Genomic DNA, 17,970 nt, shown 5'->3' on the forward strand with positions numbered 1-17,970 from the left:
CCAGTCCATCTCGAAGACAGTCCCAGGTTGCCTTTATTCTGGACGCTCCAGTCCGTCTCGAAGACAGCCCCAAGCCTCTCTGGAGCCCGTGCCAGCCAGGGACTGTGCCATCCTGCTTCCTTTCCGGGTCTCTCCCCACTCCCTGGGGTCGGAGCAAAGCCGCTGGGGTCAGGGGTCCTCTCTTGCCCCACCTGCTCTCAGACCCTTCTCCACTGGGGCCCACTCAGGTCCCTGGCCACAGAGAGACAACCATTATCCCAAACACTGAAAAAAAAAAGTTTTAATAAATACAAAAATCTTCAATAATGACTCTGCTCAGCTCAGGGGCAGCAGGAGTGAAGTGGAGGGACCCTTGGTGCTGAGTGAGGATAAATTAAAAATCCCAACAAGCCAGTGATATTATGTACAGAAGGAAAGGGATTGGGCTTCCAAGGCAGAGGCCAGCGCTGGAGTGGACATGGCCTTGGTCTGCCCTGGCTGCCCCTCCCCCTTGTGGAGTTGTGGTTCCCAGAGGTAGTGGGGGAGGGAGAAGAGGCAGAAAGAGGAGCCAAAGGCACTGGGCTCTGAGCAGGAGAATGCAGGGTCCTGGGCGCCCTCCTTCCCCCGGCACAGGCCTCCTGGTCATGCGGCCTCCGGGCGGCTCCCTAGGAGGCTTCGGCTTCTTTCTCCAGCTCTGGAACTGCCCTGGTCTCCGAGGCTGCTGGAGACAGAAGGGAGTGAACTATGGAGGAGGAGAGAGGGGAAATGAGGTGGCACGCAGAGCCCAGCAGAGTATCTCTGTTCTGGTCCCAGAAAGGTCAGTGTTTTCTAAGCAAGTCAGCACATACCAGTTGTGTAACCTTAATCTAGTAGCCTAATTCCTCTGAGCTTCAGAAATCTCATTTGTAAAGAAAAGATTACCAGTAACGAGTCCGCAAGGCTGCTGTGAGGGCGGAATGGAATGGCAGTTGTGAAGCAGAGGGCACTGTTCCTGGCACAGAGCAGGCACTCCCTCCCCTCCTCACCTCCCACAGGCAGCCCACGGCTGCTGCCCAGAGCCCCTCACTTACACCGCCGCGGCACACAGTGGGGACAGCAGACTCTCCTCCCTCCTCACCTCCCACAGCCAGCCCACGGCTGCCGCCCAGAGCCCCTCACTCACACCGCCGCGGCACACAGTGGGGACAGCAGACTCTCCTCCCTCCTCACCTCCCACAGCCAGCCCACGGCTGCCGCCCAGAGCCCCTCACTCACACCGCCGCGGCACGCAGTGGGGACAGCAGACTCTCCTCCCTCCTCACCTCCCACAGCCAGCCCACGGCCGCTGCCCAGAGCCCCTCACTTACACCGCCGCGGCACGCAGTGGGGACAGCAGCGGCTCTCCTTCCCCGGACCGCAGGACAGTGGCAGTGAACAGTCATCCCGCTCACAGTGGGGCACCCCTGCCTGGTGCAGGACAGAGCAGATCCTGAGGTCCCCAGAGGCACTGGGGCACAGCGGCCTTCATCCTCTTCAGGGAAGCCTGCCCCCAGGGCCCACCCACTCCCCACTTACCCCACATCTGCAGGTGATACAGCTCATCTCCCCAAAGGGGGGCACTGAGGGGTGCCAGCTCTGGCTTTCTGGAAACCACTGCCCTGCAAAACGGCAGCCCCGGGGCCCATCGGCCTGCATGCGGTCCCCCAGTTGGGGGTGGGCCCCTGACCCCACTGTCAGAAGAGAAAGAGAGAAGGAAGGCAGGAAGGGTCAGCAGATATGAGCTCTGTGAGGACCACCCAGCTTTTACTGGTCTTTGAATCTCCAGCACCTAGCAGTTTCTGGCACTTAGTAAGTGATAAATTTGAATGATGGATGGGTAAGTGGGTGGGTTGGTGGGTGGATGGATGGATGGGTGGGTAAGTGGGTGGGTGGGTGGATGGATGGATGGATGGGTAAGTGGGTGGGTGGGTGGATGGATGGATGGATGGATGGATGGATGGATGGATGGATGGATGGATGGATGGGTGGGTGGATGGATGGGTGGGTGGATGGATGGATGGGTGGGTGGGTGGATGGATGGATGGGTGGGTAAGTGGGTGGGTGGGTGGATGGGTGGGTAAGTGGGTGGGTGGGTGGATGGATGGATGGGTGGGTGGGTGGGTGGATGGATGGATGGGTGGGTGGGTGGATGGATGGATGGATGGGTGGATGGGGCAGACACTGGAACCCATCATAGCCCACTAATACCTGCACATCTTTCACTTTTCTTAGAACCCTGGCTCCAGAGTAGGCAGAGTAGTGCACAGTAGACACTGAATAAGCTGAGAAGTCCCTTCCATCCCCCTTCCCTGCACATCCCCTCACCCAGAACAAGGCAGTGAAGGACTCCCTCTGCCCCAAGAGGCCTCAGTGCCCAGCCTCTCACCTGGACATTGTTTGCAGCAGTCAGTGGGGTTGGCGCGAACAGGCTGGGCACAGGCCAGCCGGGGACACTGCACCTTCTCACAGTGCACTTCTCCAGTGGCCCCCTGTAGGGATCCATTGTGTGAGGGGGGCCAGGAAGGGGGGGAGCACACAAGCCTCCTGCTTCCTCCCTCTCCTTCCACATACCTCAAGTAATATTTCCATGGCCTTTTACTCAGGGTCCCTGGGCTGGGGCTTTCTATACCTGAACTAAATCCTCACTGCAGCCCTGCAAGGTAGGGGCTATCACACCTGCTTATGGGAGAGGAAAGTGAAGCTCAGAAAGGTACAGGAAGTGCCTGGGGTTATATGGAGCTAGTCAGTTGGCAGAGCCAGAATTCACACCAGGTCAGCCTTTGCCTCTTTCCTGCAGGAAGCCAAATCTCAAAGCCCAAAGGTCTTTTCTCGTATTATTTTGATCCTGAGCCCTTCTCACCAAGGCTGGGCTCTCCTCTCCTGCAGAGCCCTCCCGTCTCTGCAGATCCAACCGGATTATAGCCTTGGAGAAGACTGAACAGCCATACCTTGCAGGTGCAGACAGCACACTTAATTAAGCCAAAAGGAGGCACGACAGGGTGCCACCGGGTACCCGCTGCCCGCCAGCTCCGGTCACCATCAAAATAGCAGCCTGGTGGGGGACAGAACCAGCTGTTAATACTGAGTTCAGCCCTGGCCGGTTGGCTCAGTGGTAGAGCGTCGGCCTGGCGTGCAGAAGTCCCGGGTTCAATTCCCGGCCAGGGCACACAGGAGAAGCGCCCATCTGCTTCTCCACCCCTCCCCCCCTCCTTCCTCTCTGTCTCTCTCTTCCCCTCCCGCAGCCAAGGCTCCATTGGAGCAAAGATGGCCCGGGCGCTGGGGATGGCTCTGTGGCCTCTGCCTCTGGCGCTAGAGTGGCTCTGGTCATAACATGGCGACGCCCAGGATGGGCAGAGCATCGCCCCCTGGTGGGCAGAGCATCGCCCCTGGTGGGCATGCCGGGTGGATCCCGGTCGGGCGCATGCGGGAGTCTGTCTGACTGTCTCTCCCCGTTTCCAGCTTCAGAAAAATACAAAAAAAAAAAAAAAATACTGAGTTCATTGGCTGGATCCAGACCCACGCTGAGTCTCAGGCCGAGCCCACACCTCGCACCCCAGGCCAGTAACTCTAATGACGCCTCTCAGGTGTCACTAGAACTGGTGTCCCTCAGCCTTCACTCACACCCATATATACCCTCACCCTCTTGTCTCCCTCCTGGTCCCCCCAACAGCTCCTCCTGCTTCCACCTGACCCCCGGTTCATACTCCGCCAGCTCACCCTCGCCAGGGTCCCTGCTCCTCAGCAACCCTGGCAGGTCTCTGACATCTTGTTTCTCTGTGGAGCCAAAGAAAGAGGGAAGGCAGAGGCTGACCTCTCCTTCCAAGAGGCCTCATCCCCCCTGGGTGGGCCCTCCATGACCCTCTGCACCCCTGTATGGCACCCACCAGGGCACACGGGGCAGCACTGGTCTGGCACCTGCACTGGGCTCAGGCAGCTGAGTGGCGGGCACACCACAGGGTCACAGATCACCGTGCGTCTCTGCAGGGAGAGGTGTGAGGTTGACTGGAATCCTTGCCCCAGAAGCCAGGGCCCAGTGCTCCCTTCCAAGGCCTCCTACCTGGCATGTGCAGAGTGAGCAGAGCGGGTCATAGTTAGGTGCCCAGCGAGCCCCATGGGGGCGCTGCTGCCCCTCGAAGAAGCAGGTGTTGGGGTCCCGGGCTCTCCAGGGCCCACCGGGTTTGACTGGCCCTGTGGCGTCAGGGCCCAGCACAGCAGGCAATGCGGGCAGGGCAGCTGCCACTGCATCGGGGGCCCCCAGCTTCTGTGCCCCCTCAGCCTCGGCCTCAGCCAGACGCAGGCCGCCGACCTCGCACTGGTTGGTGATGTGCACCTGGGAGGAGAGGTGGGCTGAGGCAGTGCCCGGGCTCCTCTCTGTGTCTCCACCAGCAGCGCCAGCCCACCGGGCGGGGATACTTCATCCCGAGTGCCCCTGCACCTCAGGAGGACGCTATTATCCACAGCAATTATTCTGGCTGCCAGGGACAGGGTGGTCTGCTGCCAGCCTTGTCATTTATGAACCTTATATGGCTTCATCCTCCCAAGCAGCAAAAAATATGACACTAACACCCCCAGGACTTAGAGCAAGCAACACAGGCACAGAGTGCCACCCCAACTCTGCCCTGTCCCCACTGCCCACACTGCCTCCCTACCTGCCCTCGAAGCTCCCCTTGGGGACTCCCTTTGGTGACGATCAGCAGGGAGGCAGTGCCCTGTGCCAGGTGTCGCAGCAGCTCCGGCTCCAGGTCCTTCACCACACCCTGTGCCTGTGAGTAGACAGGACAAGAGATGGGAACAGGGCACTCTGGAGCTGAACCTACCGTTCCCAATTTGCAGATGAGAAAACTGAGATTCGGGGAGGTTAAATTAAGGTCTCCGGGATAGCAAAGCCCATTAGCAATGGTATGGAGCTCAGCAGCCCAGTCTCTCTGACAGCAAGTATATTGCAACCCATCCCACTTCGGGGGACTTGGTCATCTCACCTACTCCTCCGAGGTCCAGGGCACTACTTACTATCTGAGGGATCCCACCAGAGAAGGACACAGGAAAGAGAACGAGTAATGAAAGGCTGGGTCAGATTCACAGCCAGGTCTGTCTGACTCCCAAGCTTATGCCAGTTTTGCCATACTGCAACCTGCTCTCTGCTTCACACACGCACACATGCACACACGCACACGCGCACGCACGCACACAGCCCTTCATGCTAAAAACTAAGTATTTTCTGAGCTGCGTCCCATCATCACATCCTTACCTCTAGGCCATAGAATCCCTTCAGCAGCCGCCGGGGCCCTGGCATCCCAGGGGGTCCGAGGAGGTGAGCGGTAACAGTGCCCTGTTCTGAGCCACCAAGCCCAGCCAGCAGCACTTCATAGTGCAGGTAACAGTGGGTGTCCAGGGAGAGCCAGGCATGCCCTGCTGCCTGGCTCTGCACAGGGGGCAGCACCAGGGCTCCTGCCAGGGGCACAGGCAGTGCTGGATCCAGAGAGAGGAAAGGTGGTAGATAAGAAGGTGGCCTATAGCAGCCACTCAATCCGGCATTCCCCCATGCCCCCCAGCACAGACTCCGCAGCTACCAGACAGTGTCCACAGGCCCAGGGCTGGGGGGAGCAACAGGGAGGGTCTCCTAGGAGGGCCATCCTTTACATCCCCCTCTACATATCTCCAGATGCAAACCTAGAGCTCAGGCAGAGAAAGACACACCAGGCTCTGGCCCTGTGGCACCATCCCTCACATGCTTGAGTCACTGATTGGAGGACAGCAAAGCGTAGGCAGACCCCGGGGGCACTCACTACCATGGTGGGCACTATGCCCACTGTAGGGCAGGGCAGCCACATGCCCCCGCAGCTCTCCATCTGGGAAGTCCTTGGTGGCCACATTCAAGAACAGCTCATTCTGCAGCAGCATATGAGCCCCACGGGCACCCAGCCCAGGGCAGACACCTACAGCCTAGGAGACAGTGAAGGGTGAGCCCCAGCTGCAGCTTGCCGGTTCCCAGGTGAACCCCTCCTCAGCTATTATACAAGCCCAGGATTCGGACGCCTTTCCATGTTTTTTGCCCCTACAACACCCATACACACTTCCACAACCCAGTAACACTGAATAAGATCATCGCAGGCCCAAATTCAAGTCCCTTCTCTGCCACTTACTACCTATGCAACAAACTTGAGGAATCTCTGATCCTCCACTTCATCATCTCTAAGATGAGTACTATGAGAACCAGAAATAATGTAAGGAAGGCAACCAATGTATTACGTGGCACATAGAAAGGCTCAAGAAGTGGCAGCCACGGCTGTCACAATTATTATATGATCTCCCTGTCTAACTCCTCTCACTTGACATGAGCTTGCTGAGGACAGAGGTTCTATCTCATTTCCTTTGTACTCTAGTCCCTGTCCTGAGTCTCCCTAAAAATGTGTCCAGTGGCCTGACCAGGTGGCGGCGCAGTGGATAGAGCATTGGACTGGGATGCTGAGGACCCAGGTTCGAGACCACTAGGTCGCCAGCTTGAGCGTCGGCTCATCTGGCTTGAGCAAAAAGCTCACCAGCTTAGACCCAAGGTTGCTGACTTGAGCAAGGGGTTACTCGATCTGCTGAAGGCCCGCGGTCAAGGCACATATGAGAAAGCAATCAATGAACAACTAAGGTGTCACAACAAAAAACTGATAATTGATGCTTCTCATCTCTCTCCGTTCCTGTCTGTCTGTCCCTATCTATCCCTCTCTCTGACTCTCTCTGTCCCTGAAATAAATAAATAAATAAATAAATAAAATGTGCCCAGTGAATCAATGCATCGATGAAAGAGCCTGTGAGTGAGTGAATCAGTCCGAACATCTCAGCTCATCCAACTTGACATCCCCCTGCACTGTCAGCCATGGTACATGGGCCCTGTGGCCTGGCTCTGCCTGCAGCACTCACCGTGTGCCCTCCCGGCTGGAGCCCAGCCATGTGGCACAGGACAGTACGCTGGTCCCTCCGCTGAGGCTTGGTCTCTAGCGTCATGGCCACCACCTCACTGCCTGTACCTACAACTTGCACCTGGTGGGCAGAGTTGAGAAGGGCAAATCAGAGTGGCAGAGAAGGCCTAAGGCCTGAACTACTGCAAGCCAAAGCTCCACCCCACCCTACTGCCTTCTGGCTTCTTGCAGCCCGGACTCTTACCTGGTAGATTAGGGAGCCGTTTCCGAGCAGTGTAAGGCTGGCTGAACCGGCCGCACCCGTCTGAACTGGGATCAGGGCATCAGCCCCACAAAGGACACTTTGCAGGACTACAGAGGGTCAGAACAAGTGGAGGCAGGCTGGTCCTATGGCCATTCATGCCCTCCGTCCCCAGGATCCTTCCCACACCCACCCTGACCCTGGTCCCGGCACTTGTCTGTGCTTCTCAGTCGTGTGTGCCAGGGTGCCGGCCTCCACCTGGCCTCACCATCGCAGCTCTGCCTGGCAGCGATGTGTCCGCTGATGAGCAGCCCTGGCCCGCCTGCCCTCTCCAGGGCTATGTGTAGCTCCCCCAGCACCAGCCAGTCCATCTCCTGGGCCGTCAGGTTGGGCAGCACCTCAGCGAAGCCTGACTCCTAGGAACAGAGAAGGGTACGGTGGATGCAGTGCGAGGCCAGAGCAGGTGACAGCAAAGGCCAGACCTCCACTCACCTGGACTGAGGCATTGGCCTGGACCTCTCGCAATAGCTGCCCCTGGTGTAGAATCTGGAGCTTCAAAGGAACCTGGTCTGGTCCTGCAATGATCGTGCATGTAGACATCTTTGAAAGCAAGGTGCTCTCCCTACTCTCCTCATACACTCTCCCCATATCCCTCTTACCCCCACTCCTGGATTCCAGCAGCCCACGGAACAGCAGCAAAAAATGCAAGGAGTCCTCTGTGTCGCTAAGAGTGAGTAGGGCGATGCCCCCTATGCCCTGCTGCGGGGTGTCGTCCAGGGTCAGGATGGCACTGAAGGTCTCTGGAGGAGGAGGCACCATGAGAGCCCATCAAAAAGTCCCCTCTCAGCCCACTCCACTTCTGGGGACCGAGAAGACAGAACTTCACGCCCAGGATCTGTTTGCCCCCCTCACCTGCAGCCAGGGCCCGGTGCTGGATGAGAGGCCCCCAGACCTCCCCTGAAGGGTGAGCGGATGTCACAAGTGCCACATGTAGCTGTTCTGCCCGAAGGAGCCGCAGGGACGACCGAGGCACTGCCCGCCACACCCCGCAGACCTGGAGCAGAGACAAGGAGACCCTGCTAAGACAGTATGTGGGACAAGCCAGCTAAGAGGCTGGCTCTGGTGAAGAAGGAATATGGGAAGAAGTCCCCAGGCCCTCCTAGGAAGCTTATGAAGGAACCCTAGATCCAGATGCGGGGGCCCAAATCCTGGCTCCACCACTTACTAGCTTTATGACCTTAAGCAAATCACATTCTGCTACTGAGCCTCAATTCCCTCATCCACAAAAAGGGCATGTAATACCAGTGCCTTCCTCCCACTAAACTGTTGTGTGGGCCAAAGGAGGCAATGCAGAGCACACCCGCAGCACAGCGCCCAAACTGGACAAACACTCATATATGGCATCGTCTCACCAAGCCATCTTGGCTAGGGGCCGCAGGGTGTTCGAACAGGACGCTGCCAGCGGAGTCTGAGAAGCGGATTCGCGTCGGCCGGTCCAGCCTGGGAACGAGAGTCCAGGTGAGCTGGGCCTCGGAGCCCGGGCCAGAAGCAGCCCCTCCAACCACCGCTTCCGCCCCACCCCCACGCCCGTGGCGCCCAGCCCAGACCTCCTCCCCCTGCCCCTTCCTCACTGCCGGTAGGAGACGGAGAAGCGCAGGCTGGAGCGCAACAGCATCACTCGAGCCCTTGCCACGGCCTGCGACCTCGGTCCCGTCAGCAGCGCCACGAAGTCTGTGAGCGGAGGAAGATGTCCCTCGTATCTCCAACCGCAGTGGCAGCCGGGCTAAAACCGCGATGCCAGTCCCGGCCAGATGCCCGCCTACCGGTGTGGCCATCTCCACGCGCCCGGTCCTCCGTGCCCAGGTCCCCGCGGTCACTGTAGCTCCGGTGCTCGGGGTCTCGCGGATACTCGAAGGCCAGGCCCGTGGGCTGCCTCTCGGGACCGCTGCGCTCTGAGCCGGGGGTGGGGACACGGGCTTCAGCTGGGCGCCCGAGGGCCGGCGGCCGCTCCACCGCTCTATCCGCCGCACCCGCCCCACGCGCGGGGCTCCGGACCGAGCGCCGCAGCCCGGCCGCCCTCCCCGCCCCACGCGCGGGGCTCCGGACCCAGCGCCGCAGCCCGGCCGCCCTCCCCGCCCCACGCGCGGGGCTCCGGACCCAGCGCCGCAGCCCGGCCGCCCTGCCCGCGCCACGGAACGGGCCTTACCCTGGGGACAGGTCTGGCAGCAGTGTCCGGGCAGCTGGCGCGGCTGTCCACAAGCCAGTGTTGGGCACTCGGGTTTAATGTTCTTGCAACTGACCTTACCCGGGCCCCTCGCGCGGCGACCCCACTGAGGCTGCTCGCGGAAGAGACAGGAGAACGGAGTGAGTGTAAAACGCCATCCCTAAGACCCAGTTAGGAGGAGGCAGTCAGACGCCAAGGCCAGGTGTCCCGCGGAGGCAGACCTCTTCGCTTACAGACTGCGGGGCCCTAGACAGGCTACTTAGCGCCTGGACCTTGAGGCCCCTATCTGGAAAGTGGGGTGATGGCAGCATCTATCCAGGAGAGCTGCACTCGGAGCTACCGGGAGGCTGACGAAGCGGAGCTGGCACAGAGCCTGACACACAGGGGCGATCAATAACAGTCAACACCTGAGCCTTGAAGGGGCGCTTCCTCCCACTCCTCCGCCAGGAAAACATCCCGGACATCTTCCCTCTCAGCAGCGCCGAGTCCGCTCCGACCTCCCCAGCTGTCCCCGACTCGCGAGGGCCGGGCCAGGGCGGCTGGGTCCACTCACCGTCTCGCAGGCGCACAGCACGCAGCGCATCACCCCGAAGGGCTCCCCCAGGTCCGGGTGCCACGTCTCGTCCAGGGCATAGACCTTCCCCCCGAAGGAGCAGCCTGTGGGGACGGGCTTGGCTGGCAGCCGCTGTCCCGCTCCCGCCGCGCGCCCGCCCCGGGCACTGCCCGCGGCCCCCGCCCGCCCCTGGGCCACCCGCCGCGCCGAGCCACCTGCGCCCGCGCCCCCTCCGAGCGGGCACCGACTTGCCCCAAGTCGGACTCCCCCCCGCACCTCCCAGGGGCGCCCACCTACCTGCCGCTCCCCGAACGGGCAGCGGCTCCTTCTCGGGCCGGATGGGCAGCGCTGGGGCCTCGGGGCCGGCGCCGCGGGCCGGCCGGGGGCCGAGCAACAGCAGTCCGAGGAGCAGCAGAGGGGCCGGCGGCGCAGGGAGGCTCGGCATGACGCGGACCGGACAGCTGGGGAGGCGGGAGGGAGGAGGAGGAGGGAGGAGGAGGAGGAGGAGGAGGGAGGAGGAGGAGGGCCGGGCCGGGGGCGGTGCGGCGGGAGGGGGCCGGGGCCAGGGCCCGGGCAGTGCGAGGGGCTCGCCGGGCAGCCGGGAGTCAGCGCCGGGCGAGGCGGGCGGAGCGGCCGGCAGGAGCGCAGGCGGTCGGGCGCTGACCCGGGCCGTGCGCGGCTCTAGTGCCCTGGGCGCTGGCTCTGGCCCGTTTTATGTCGCGCGCTCCGCGCCCCAGCCGGGGGCCTCCTCCTCAGCAAACGGGGCGGCGGCGGCGGTGGCTCGGCGAGGGGCCGGGCTGAGCCCGGGGGGTCCGGCCCAGCAGCCGCGGCCCGGATCGCGAGTGGGGGAGGGGAGGGAGGGGCTGGGACCGGGCAGGGGAGGAGGGAGGGGCTGAAGGGGAAGAGGGAGCAGAGTGGGTAGTGGGAGGGGAGGGACCAGGGGGCGCAAAGAGGGGAGGAGAGGCAGGTCTAGAGCCCCCCTCCGCCCCAGCTGCTGGCGTCCTCAGGATGGCTGGACCAGGCAGGAGGTGCGTGTCTGGCCCAGGATGAGAGCCCCGGGCCAGGGAGGGGCAAAGGGTAGGCCTGAGGCCTGGGCCGGCCACCAGCTCGGATTCGGTTCCTGCGGGAGGATGAAGACTTGTCTTAAAGGATAACAACGTGCTGGAAAGGCTCATCAACTGCTCTCCCCCTGACTCTGGGCTCACAGCACCTCTCAACCCGTATCACCCACTTTCACTGCCTCGCCTGTGTTCCGGACTCTTCCCCGAGGTCTCTCCTCGTTCTACTGTGCACCAGGACAGGAACTTAGCCAGAAATAGACTGTGTCCTTTCTGTCTGGTGACAGTGTTTCCCTTCCTGCTGTTTAACCTGTTCTCAGGCCCATCCCACTACCATGTCCCCAGCCTGACATGTTTTCTCACCCTTTTCCTTCACCGAGGGGCCTCAGCCTCTCTACCCCACCTCAGCTGTCTTAGTTTCCTGGTCATGACTGCCTCCCTGTCCCCTCCCATCCTCACACCAGCACAGCCATCCCAGAACCTTCCTTCCTAATCTTGGGAGTCATCTCATCTGGCTGAAATGGAGAATTCTGGGATCTGGGCCATACTTCTTAGCAGACAGCCCCATCCTGGGGAGGTGGAGCAGGAGAGAGCCTGAGGAAGAACTTGCGGGTTCGCGGGGTGATGGGAACAAGGTCAGGCCAGGAGGCTCTGAGACAGGCTGTGGGGAGACTGGGATTGAGGGGAAAAGCAAAAGAACTAGAGCCAGAGACAAAGGAAGAGAGAGGACCAAGCCAGCAGGAGGTATTTGCAGGGGGTGGGGGTAGGGGGTTCAGCAGCTATCTTACCTAAGACAGGGACCTGGTTATATGTCTGGTCACATGTGGAATGGTAGAAGATGGAAGAGGGAGAAAGACAGGCAAGCAAAGGAGGACAGAGGCAGAGATAGTGGGTTTAGCTGTCTGAACCAATGGGCCCCAGCAGAGGAGCACCTGGGCCCAGCACACACACTCCTCACTGCGCAGTCCTTCCACACTGTCCAAACCCTTTCCTCATAACATTGACCATTCTCTAATACAGGCAAAACCTACATTCCCACTCCAAAAACAGGGTATAAGACACGACCCGCTAGGCGCTATAGGAGAGGAAAGCAAGGGCCCTACAGGATCGCAACAGGAGGTGTGGTACCCAGGGAGAGGAAATTTAGCAAGCTAGAAATTGAAAACAAAAATGTCTGGCTAGATATCTCCTGGGAAAAAAAAAATTCCCCTCCCATCTCCTCTCCAGCCAGGTACCAGGTTTCCCATTTCCTAGGAAGAGACAGATCCTCCAGGTGGAGGAGCTGGGCTCCACTAATGAACCACGGCCCAGGCAGGGGCTCTAGGTCCAGCGAGGGTGGGAGGAGAAGGCGTCACTTCCGGGGCCCTTGCCAGTGTCTAGTGGCTCCCTGCTCTCTGATTGGGCAGAAGCGGACCCAGGCAGGCGTGTGACCCCACTGCCGTGAAGGGGCTATGCCCCAACGCCACATACTTTCCTACCCATCTGCTCCCCAGAGTGCTACCTGCTCTACACGTGGGTCCTGGAACCCTCTTCCACCCGGTGAGTGGCAAGCAGGGTTTGGAGTTAAGTGACTGTGGGAAAAACAGAAAAGAGGAATTGGGCTGTCAGCTGGGGGAGGGGCAGGTAAACTGGAACCTACAGGCACTGACCTTTGTCAAGAAGAGTATGGCCTTCCCAGAATGGGAGGAGTAGGACAGAGCCGGGCTAGGGGGTGGGGTGCTGGGTTCTGAGAGACTGACCACAGACTTGGTGGAATACAGCACAGTCCTGGCTGGCTGGCACTGAGGAAAGGGGACGTGGGTTCAGCGAGAAAATGAGAAAGAAGGTATATCAGGACTTAGGAAACACAGCCCCAAGATGGACACAGCTTCAATAGCCATTCGTACCCAGTCATTCCTCGTTAGCTTAAGGTTCTGAATCCAGGGGCTGGGAAGCTGAGTCGGACAAGCCAGGACACAAGGAGAGGGTGATGGGAGGAGGGCTCGTGCATGTTGACAGACCTACAGGAAATCCCAATATTGAATCAGGTGCAGGCCTCTTTGCACAACTTGTGAAAGAAGGAGGAAGCCATGTGGGGGGCCCTCTGAAGGAACCGGAAGGGGTCTGAAGAGGGGGCAGGGAGGAAGGTGAGGGTAATGAAACAGACACGGTGGGCAGCCAAGGCAAGGTGTGCCATGGAAGGTGGGCATCGGCTCTCAGTAGGTATCCATTCCTGGACAACTTGCCTCAAGAAGGCTCAGAAACATTAGTCTGTCTCTCTGCCTTAGAAAACCCAGTACTTCAGAACTTGGAGTGCAAAGAAAAACTCCCAAGAGGCGTTATGTGTGGGGGTAAAAAGAAAAAAAAAGGGAGGTTGATTTCTCCCACACCACCTTCTCTTAATCTTTCAATCACCGACCTTTTTTTGCTTTGTTTTGTTTTGTTTTGCTTAATTCCACTCCTCAACTCCATTCCCCAAGTTATCCTTCAATACATTGTACATGTTTGCTAGTTCCTCATCCTGGCCCTAAACCCATTTCCCCTTCTCTTCTCCAGGCTTATGCCCCAATACTTCCATTCTCTATCCCCATTCTAGATTTTCTCCAAGCAAAGAGCCAAGGTTGCTCAGAACTTGAGGCCAATTAAGATGTGTATGTGTGTACATATCCTGTCCTGCTGCTCTCAGCTGGGGGCAGGGGCACCATATCAGATTCACTGAGAAACCCTGACACCATACGCTGAGGTGTCTGAGAAGACACCATACGCTACAATCACAAGAAAACATGGGAGCGCTCAGAGGTTTAGCAGTTCTAGGCTGCTCAGCATCACAAGCCCTCCCAGCAGCTGTTCCCCCAACCAGAGTCTCTTCCTTAAAACTTGAATAAGTATTCATTATTCCTGTCACTTGCAGGATAGATTCCAGACTCTCTTCCTCCCTCGGCCCACCTGTGCCGTGCCCCACCCCACTCTGCCCAGAAGTATAAGAGCCCAAGCCGCCTCCATGGCCCCAGGAAGGATTCAGGGGAGAGGCCCCATACAGGGAGCCACTCTAACCAGACAGCCAGGCCGGCATGGAGCGGACTGGTAAGAACACACTTGAGGGGCTGAGGACCAAATCAGAAGGGGGGGGGGTAAGGAGATGTGCTACAGTGGGGGGAGGTAACCCAGTTTCCCAGGAATAAGGCTCTGAGTGGCAGATTCCCTGGATTTCAGGTCTGGGTCCTAAATGGGAATTCCTGACCCTCACCTTCCTTATCCACCCCTTTCAACCTCACCTCTCCTCATCTAAGAACTGCTCCTCATGGTCATGCTTCTCCTGACTGCAAGACTAACTTGGTCCAACCCAGCTCCTCCTGCCTGTGACCCACGACTCCTAAATAAACTGCTGCGTGATTCCCATGTCCTTCACAGCAGACTGGTGAGAATCCCCAAGCCCTGCCCCCTTTATCCATTTAACTGGCAATATACCCTCACTCCCATCACTTCCTGTCACTCCCTGATCCAATTATTCTTCTTCCAATATTGTCTTTGATCACCACTACTTGACAAGGATGAAGATTTGCAAACTCTCCTTTAAAAGCTCCATCCTGGTCACTGGGTCACCATGTCCCCACTCTGTTTCAGCTTCCTTCTCTCCTCCTCCCTACCAATCTTTTTTAACAGAGCCAGTGCCCAGACATTAACCCTTTGTCCTCACCTGTCCTGCTGCCTGCTGTGGACTTTAGCCTGGGAAAATGGAAAACCCAGACGGTAAGAGAGCCATCCCTCCCCATGGTTTCCTCTCAGTCCTGTCTTCATCCCTTTCCTACTGCTTCCCATGGATTCTTCAAAATTCCTGAGCTCCCTGAAAATATCTCACCTTCAGCTTGGCCACTCTAACCCTATCTACATTCTGCTATGATAATATCCTCTGGACAAGATGATGGCTTACAGTTCCAATGTGCTAAATAGATTCAAAACTCAACACCATGTAAAGCTGCATAGGAGTCTCTCATGGGCCATGCCTTCGACTTATTCCCATTCAAGTTTCTTAAGTTGACATAAAGACGTAAGACTGATCTGTCATCTACAGATGACACAAAGCTGGGAACCACAGCAAAAATAATGAAAGACAGAATCAAGATTCAAATCACTGAAAGGTGAGGTTCGAAACATGGTAAAATTCACCAGAGATACATAAAGAAATTCTACATGTGTAAAGTAATTGAGTAAAGTTCTATTCCAGCTTTCAGACCACAATGCCCCTGCTTCCCTCATATAAACTTCTAACCCTAGATTTTTTTAAAATTCTTATTTATTTGTTTATTCATTTGAGAGATGAGAGAGAAAGAGAAGGGGGGGAGGAGCAGGGAGCACTAACTCTCATGTGCCTTGACCAGGCAAGCCAGGGTTTTGAACTGGCGACCTCAGCATTCCAGGTTGAAACTTTATCCACTGCGTCACCACAGGTCAGGGCCTTCTAACCCGAGATTTTACTATGAAAAAGATCTGAGAGGCTTGAGTGGACCGCAAACTTCACATTTAACAACATTATTGAAGCAGCTGTTTAAAAAGCTGGCAATTATGGACAGCTTTAGATGTTTAGCACCAACAATGTGGAAATACTCCTATAAAATTCTTAGTAGACTACACTTAAAAATACTTGACTGAATACTAGACATCCTCCTCTAGACACATGCTAATTTATTCAGAGGGACCTATTAAAATAGCATGTGTTCAGGAGGAAGCAATATAAACAGTAAGAGGTTAGAAAACATGTTATGAGGAATGGTTTAAAAAAAGAAAACAGCCTGTCAAATTAGGTTGGAGGAAGTGGCTGTCTTGTGGTATATAGCACGAAGTGTTTTAGTCTGAGACTCAGAACCCTACTGGGAGGAAGCACTTGTAGCAGGTTAACTCTTCTACCCTCAAAATCCCTGGAACCCCATTCTCCCCTCAGATCTTCGAGGGGGACGGGGGGACGGGGCTATGGAAGGGCAGGTCCTAGGGAGCCCTTGTAGTTTCAGCTCTGCTAGTTATCAACAAGCCCCTGCCCTTTATCTTTATGCTGTTGATTGTGGTCTCATCTCTACATTACATTTAAAAAGAATCACATGATGCAAAGATTTTGTAGCAGAAAGATGTATAGCCCAAGAACCAAGAGGTAAAAGCAGATTTCAGATTTCAGTATAATGTAAGAAAAAAAGAAAAGAGCGTTTCTGACTTTTTCTGACTGAAATTAAGTGTAAGACCAGGCTGGCTTACCGGACACTGGAGTTATTCAAGCAGAGGCTGATGACCAATTGTCGGGAGACTGTGAAGGAATTCCTGTGCTGGGTGGGCCCTTGGTCCTGTCCAGTTCTCGGCTTCTATGATTCATCCTGCTGGCTGCTCCTCCGGGCTCCCCGCCCGCCGGCAGCATGCCCTTTGAAGCAGCACACTTCTCTCTTCCATCTCTTTCCCAGGAGCAGATCAAGGCACAGGACGTTCTGGGAGCGACGACCCTTCTGCTGGAGGGAGTGATGGCAGCACGGGGACAGCTAGGACCCACTTGCCTCTCATCCCTACTGGGACAGCTTTCTGGACAGGTCCGCCTCCTCCTTGGGGCCCTGCAGGGCCTCCTTGGAACCCAGGTAAATCCCCAGTCAAGGGAACTATAGAAAGTGTCCTTTTCTGACTCAGTCTCCTTAGGAGACCTGAGGGAAGAGGAATTCTAGGCATCTTGAGGTAGAAGAGATGACCTAGCAAGGAATGCTCTGTCCCAGCCATAAGGTCTGGGTGCTGGTACCCTATCTTCTCACATAGACAAGGGAGGCATGATATCTGGCCCAGGTCTCTGGCCTCAGGCCCATCCTCTGCCCTCAGCTTCCTCCACAGGGCAGGACCACAGCTCACAAAGATCCCAATGCCATCTTCCTGAGCTTCCAACAGCTGCTCCGAGGAAAGGTGCGTTTCCTGCTGCATGTCGTAGGGCCCACTCTCTGTGCCAAGCGGGCCCTGCCCACCACAACTGTCCCACGCAGTACCTCTCTATTCCACACACTGAGCAAGCTTCCAAACAGGACTTCCGGATGGTTGGAGACAAACTCCAGTGTCTCAGCCAAAACTACTGGTTCTGGACTTCCGAAGAGGCTGCAGGGATTCAGAGCCAAGATCCTTGGTCTGCTGAACCAAACCTCCAGGTCCATAGACCAAATCCCTGGACTCCTGAACAGGACACACAGACCTTTAAATGGAACTCATGGACTCTTTCCTGGACCCTCACCCAGGGTCCCGGGAGCCCTGAGAATTCCTCCAGGAACTGCGGACACAGGCTCCCTGCCATTCAACCTGCATCCTGGGTATTCACCTTCCCTAACCCCTCCGCCCACTGGACAGCACACACTCTTCTCTCCTTCACCCGCCTGGCCCAGCCCCTCGGTCCAGCTCCAGCTCCAGCTCCCTCGTCCTGACCCTTCGGCTATCACGCCTAACCCTCCCAGTCCTCTTCCAGTTGCAGCCCACCCTCATTTCCAGAACCTGTCTCAGGGAGAGTAAGGTGCTGGCACTGCCATCATCAGCACTGTCTCCCACGTGTGACTCTCCGACCCAGAGGCACGGCCCTGGGGGACGAATGCACCTGCACCCGGCTTCCTGCTTTCATCTGCAACCCAGAGCGCTGAACCAGGAGCCCTGGTGAAGGCGGATACACAGGAAAGAAAAGGGGACCATTTTTAACTGTTTAAAACACCAGAAGCTATTTTTTTAAGCTATCAATAATATTCACAAGAGCATCTAGTTATCTTTGGTCTATTTTCTGCACAAATTTATAACTTACAAATTCTTTCTAGGCTTTTTTCATATGATAATTCCTCAAAGGCCTGGACTGGCCTGGCCTCTGAACAGAGGTAGAGACTAATCTTATGTCAGAAAACTTTAAAACGAGCTTTGGTTTTCTACTCAGAACTAAGGTTAGTCTCTTGACTTCCTTCACCATCATTCTCAATGGGACTCTGATCTCCTTTTCTTAGGAGATCCTTACTCTTGAG

At 57.1% G+C, this 17,970-nt stretch overlaps 2 protein-coding genes across 14 annotated transcripts; one reads left to right on the plus strand and one right to left on the minus strand.

Moving 5' to 3' along the window:
- Positions 1–303: 303 nt before the first annotated feature.
- Positions 304–10,408, minus strand: CHRD (chordin). Of its 6 annotated transcripts, none has more exons than XM_066347478.1 (23): positions 10,224–10,408; positions 9,927–10,030; positions 9,356–9,485; positions 8,973–9,101; positions 8,781–8,880; positions 8,562–8,649; positions 8,062–8,203; positions 7,809–7,949; positions 7,642–7,724; positions 7,418–7,565; positions 7,153–7,259; positions 6,910–7,029; positions 5,784–5,940; positions 5,246–5,466; positions 4,647–4,760; positions 4,055–4,327; positions 3,882–3,975; positions 3,715–3,771; positions 2,946–3,049; positions 2,384–2,486; positions 1,534–1,688; positions 1,326–1,425; positions 304–700 (listed from the first exon to the last, which is right to left on the minus strand). In XM_066347478.1, the coding sequence occupies exons 1-23, from the start codon at positions 10,369–10,371 to the stop codon at positions 645–647; spliced, it is 2,874 nt and encodes a 957-aa protein (XP_066203575.1). In that variant the 5' UTR covers positions 10,372–10,408; the 3' UTR covers positions 304–644. The 6 variants fall into 6 exon arrangements, with proteins under 6 accessions (XP_066203575.1, XP_066203573.1, XP_066203574.1 ...); XM_066347476.1 differs by having other exon boundaries at positions 304–721; XM_066347477.1 differs by having other exon boundaries at positions 304–721; positions 9,927–10,010; positions 10,224–10,354.
- A 369-nt stretch (positions 10,409–10,777) lies between these two features.
- THPO (thrombopoietin) lies at positions 10,778–17,909 on the plus strand. 8 transcript variants are annotated; one of them, XM_066347686.1, is made up of 7 exons: positions 10,778–10,954; positions 12,478–12,523; positions 13,875–14,047; positions 14,254–14,381; positions 14,627–14,713; positions 16,408–16,575; positions 16,808–17,909. In XM_066347686.1, exons 3-7 carry the CDS (start codon positions 14,035–14,037, stop codon positions 17,477–17,479), a joined length of 1,068 nt encoding a protein of 355 aa, XP_066203783.1. In that variant the 5' UTR covers positions 10,778–10,954; positions 12,478–12,523; positions 13,875–14,034; the 3' UTR covers positions 17,480–17,909. The 8 variants fall into 8 exon arrangements, with proteins under 8 accessions (XP_066203783.1, XP_066203790.1, XP_066203787.1 ...); XM_066347690.1 differs by lacking the exon at positions 10,778–10,954 and having other exon boundaries at positions 11,699–12,523; positions 16,820–16,888; positions 17,005–17,909; XM_066347689.1 differs by lacking the exon at positions 10,778–10,954 and having other exon boundaries at positions 11,701–12,523; positions 16,808–16,888; positions 17,005–17,909.
- Positions 17,910–17,970: the final 61 nt, after the last annotated feature.

The sequence above is a fragment of the Saccopteryx leptura genome, chromosome 8 (genome assembly GCF_036850995.1).
Source record: "Saccopteryx leptura isolate mSacLep1 chromosome 8, mSacLep1_pri_phased_curated, whole genome shotgun sequence".
Lineage (NCBI taxonomy): Eukaryota > Metazoa > Chordata > Mammalia > Chiroptera > Emballonuridae > Saccopteryx > Saccopteryx leptura.

Excerpts from the sequence above, each read along its gene's own strand:
- THPO (XM_066347686.1), top strand. Across the intron at positions 14,382-14,626 it reads ATGTCCTTCACAGCAGACTG|AGCCAGTGCCCAGACATTAA; the intron begins GTGAGAATCCCC and ends CTTTTTTAACAG. Across the intron at positions 14,714-16,407 it reads GAAAATGGAAAACCCAGACG|GAGCAGATCAAGGCACAGGA; the intron begins GTAAGAGAGCCA and ends TCTCTTTCCCAG.
- CHRD (XM_066347472.1), bottom strand. The coding sequence starts at position 10,371 with ATGCCGAGCCTCCCTGCGCCGCCGGCCCCTCTGCTGCTCCTCGGACTG. Across the intron at positions 9,102-9,355 it reads CTGCCAGACCTGTCCCCAGG|AGCGCAGCGGTCCCGAGAGG; the intron begins GTAAGGCCCGTT and ends CCCCCGGCTCAG. Across the intron at positions 2,487-2,945 it reads GTGCTGTCTGCACCTGCAAG|GGGGCCACTGGAGAAGTGCA; the intron begins GTATGGCTGTTC and ends GGATCCCTACAG.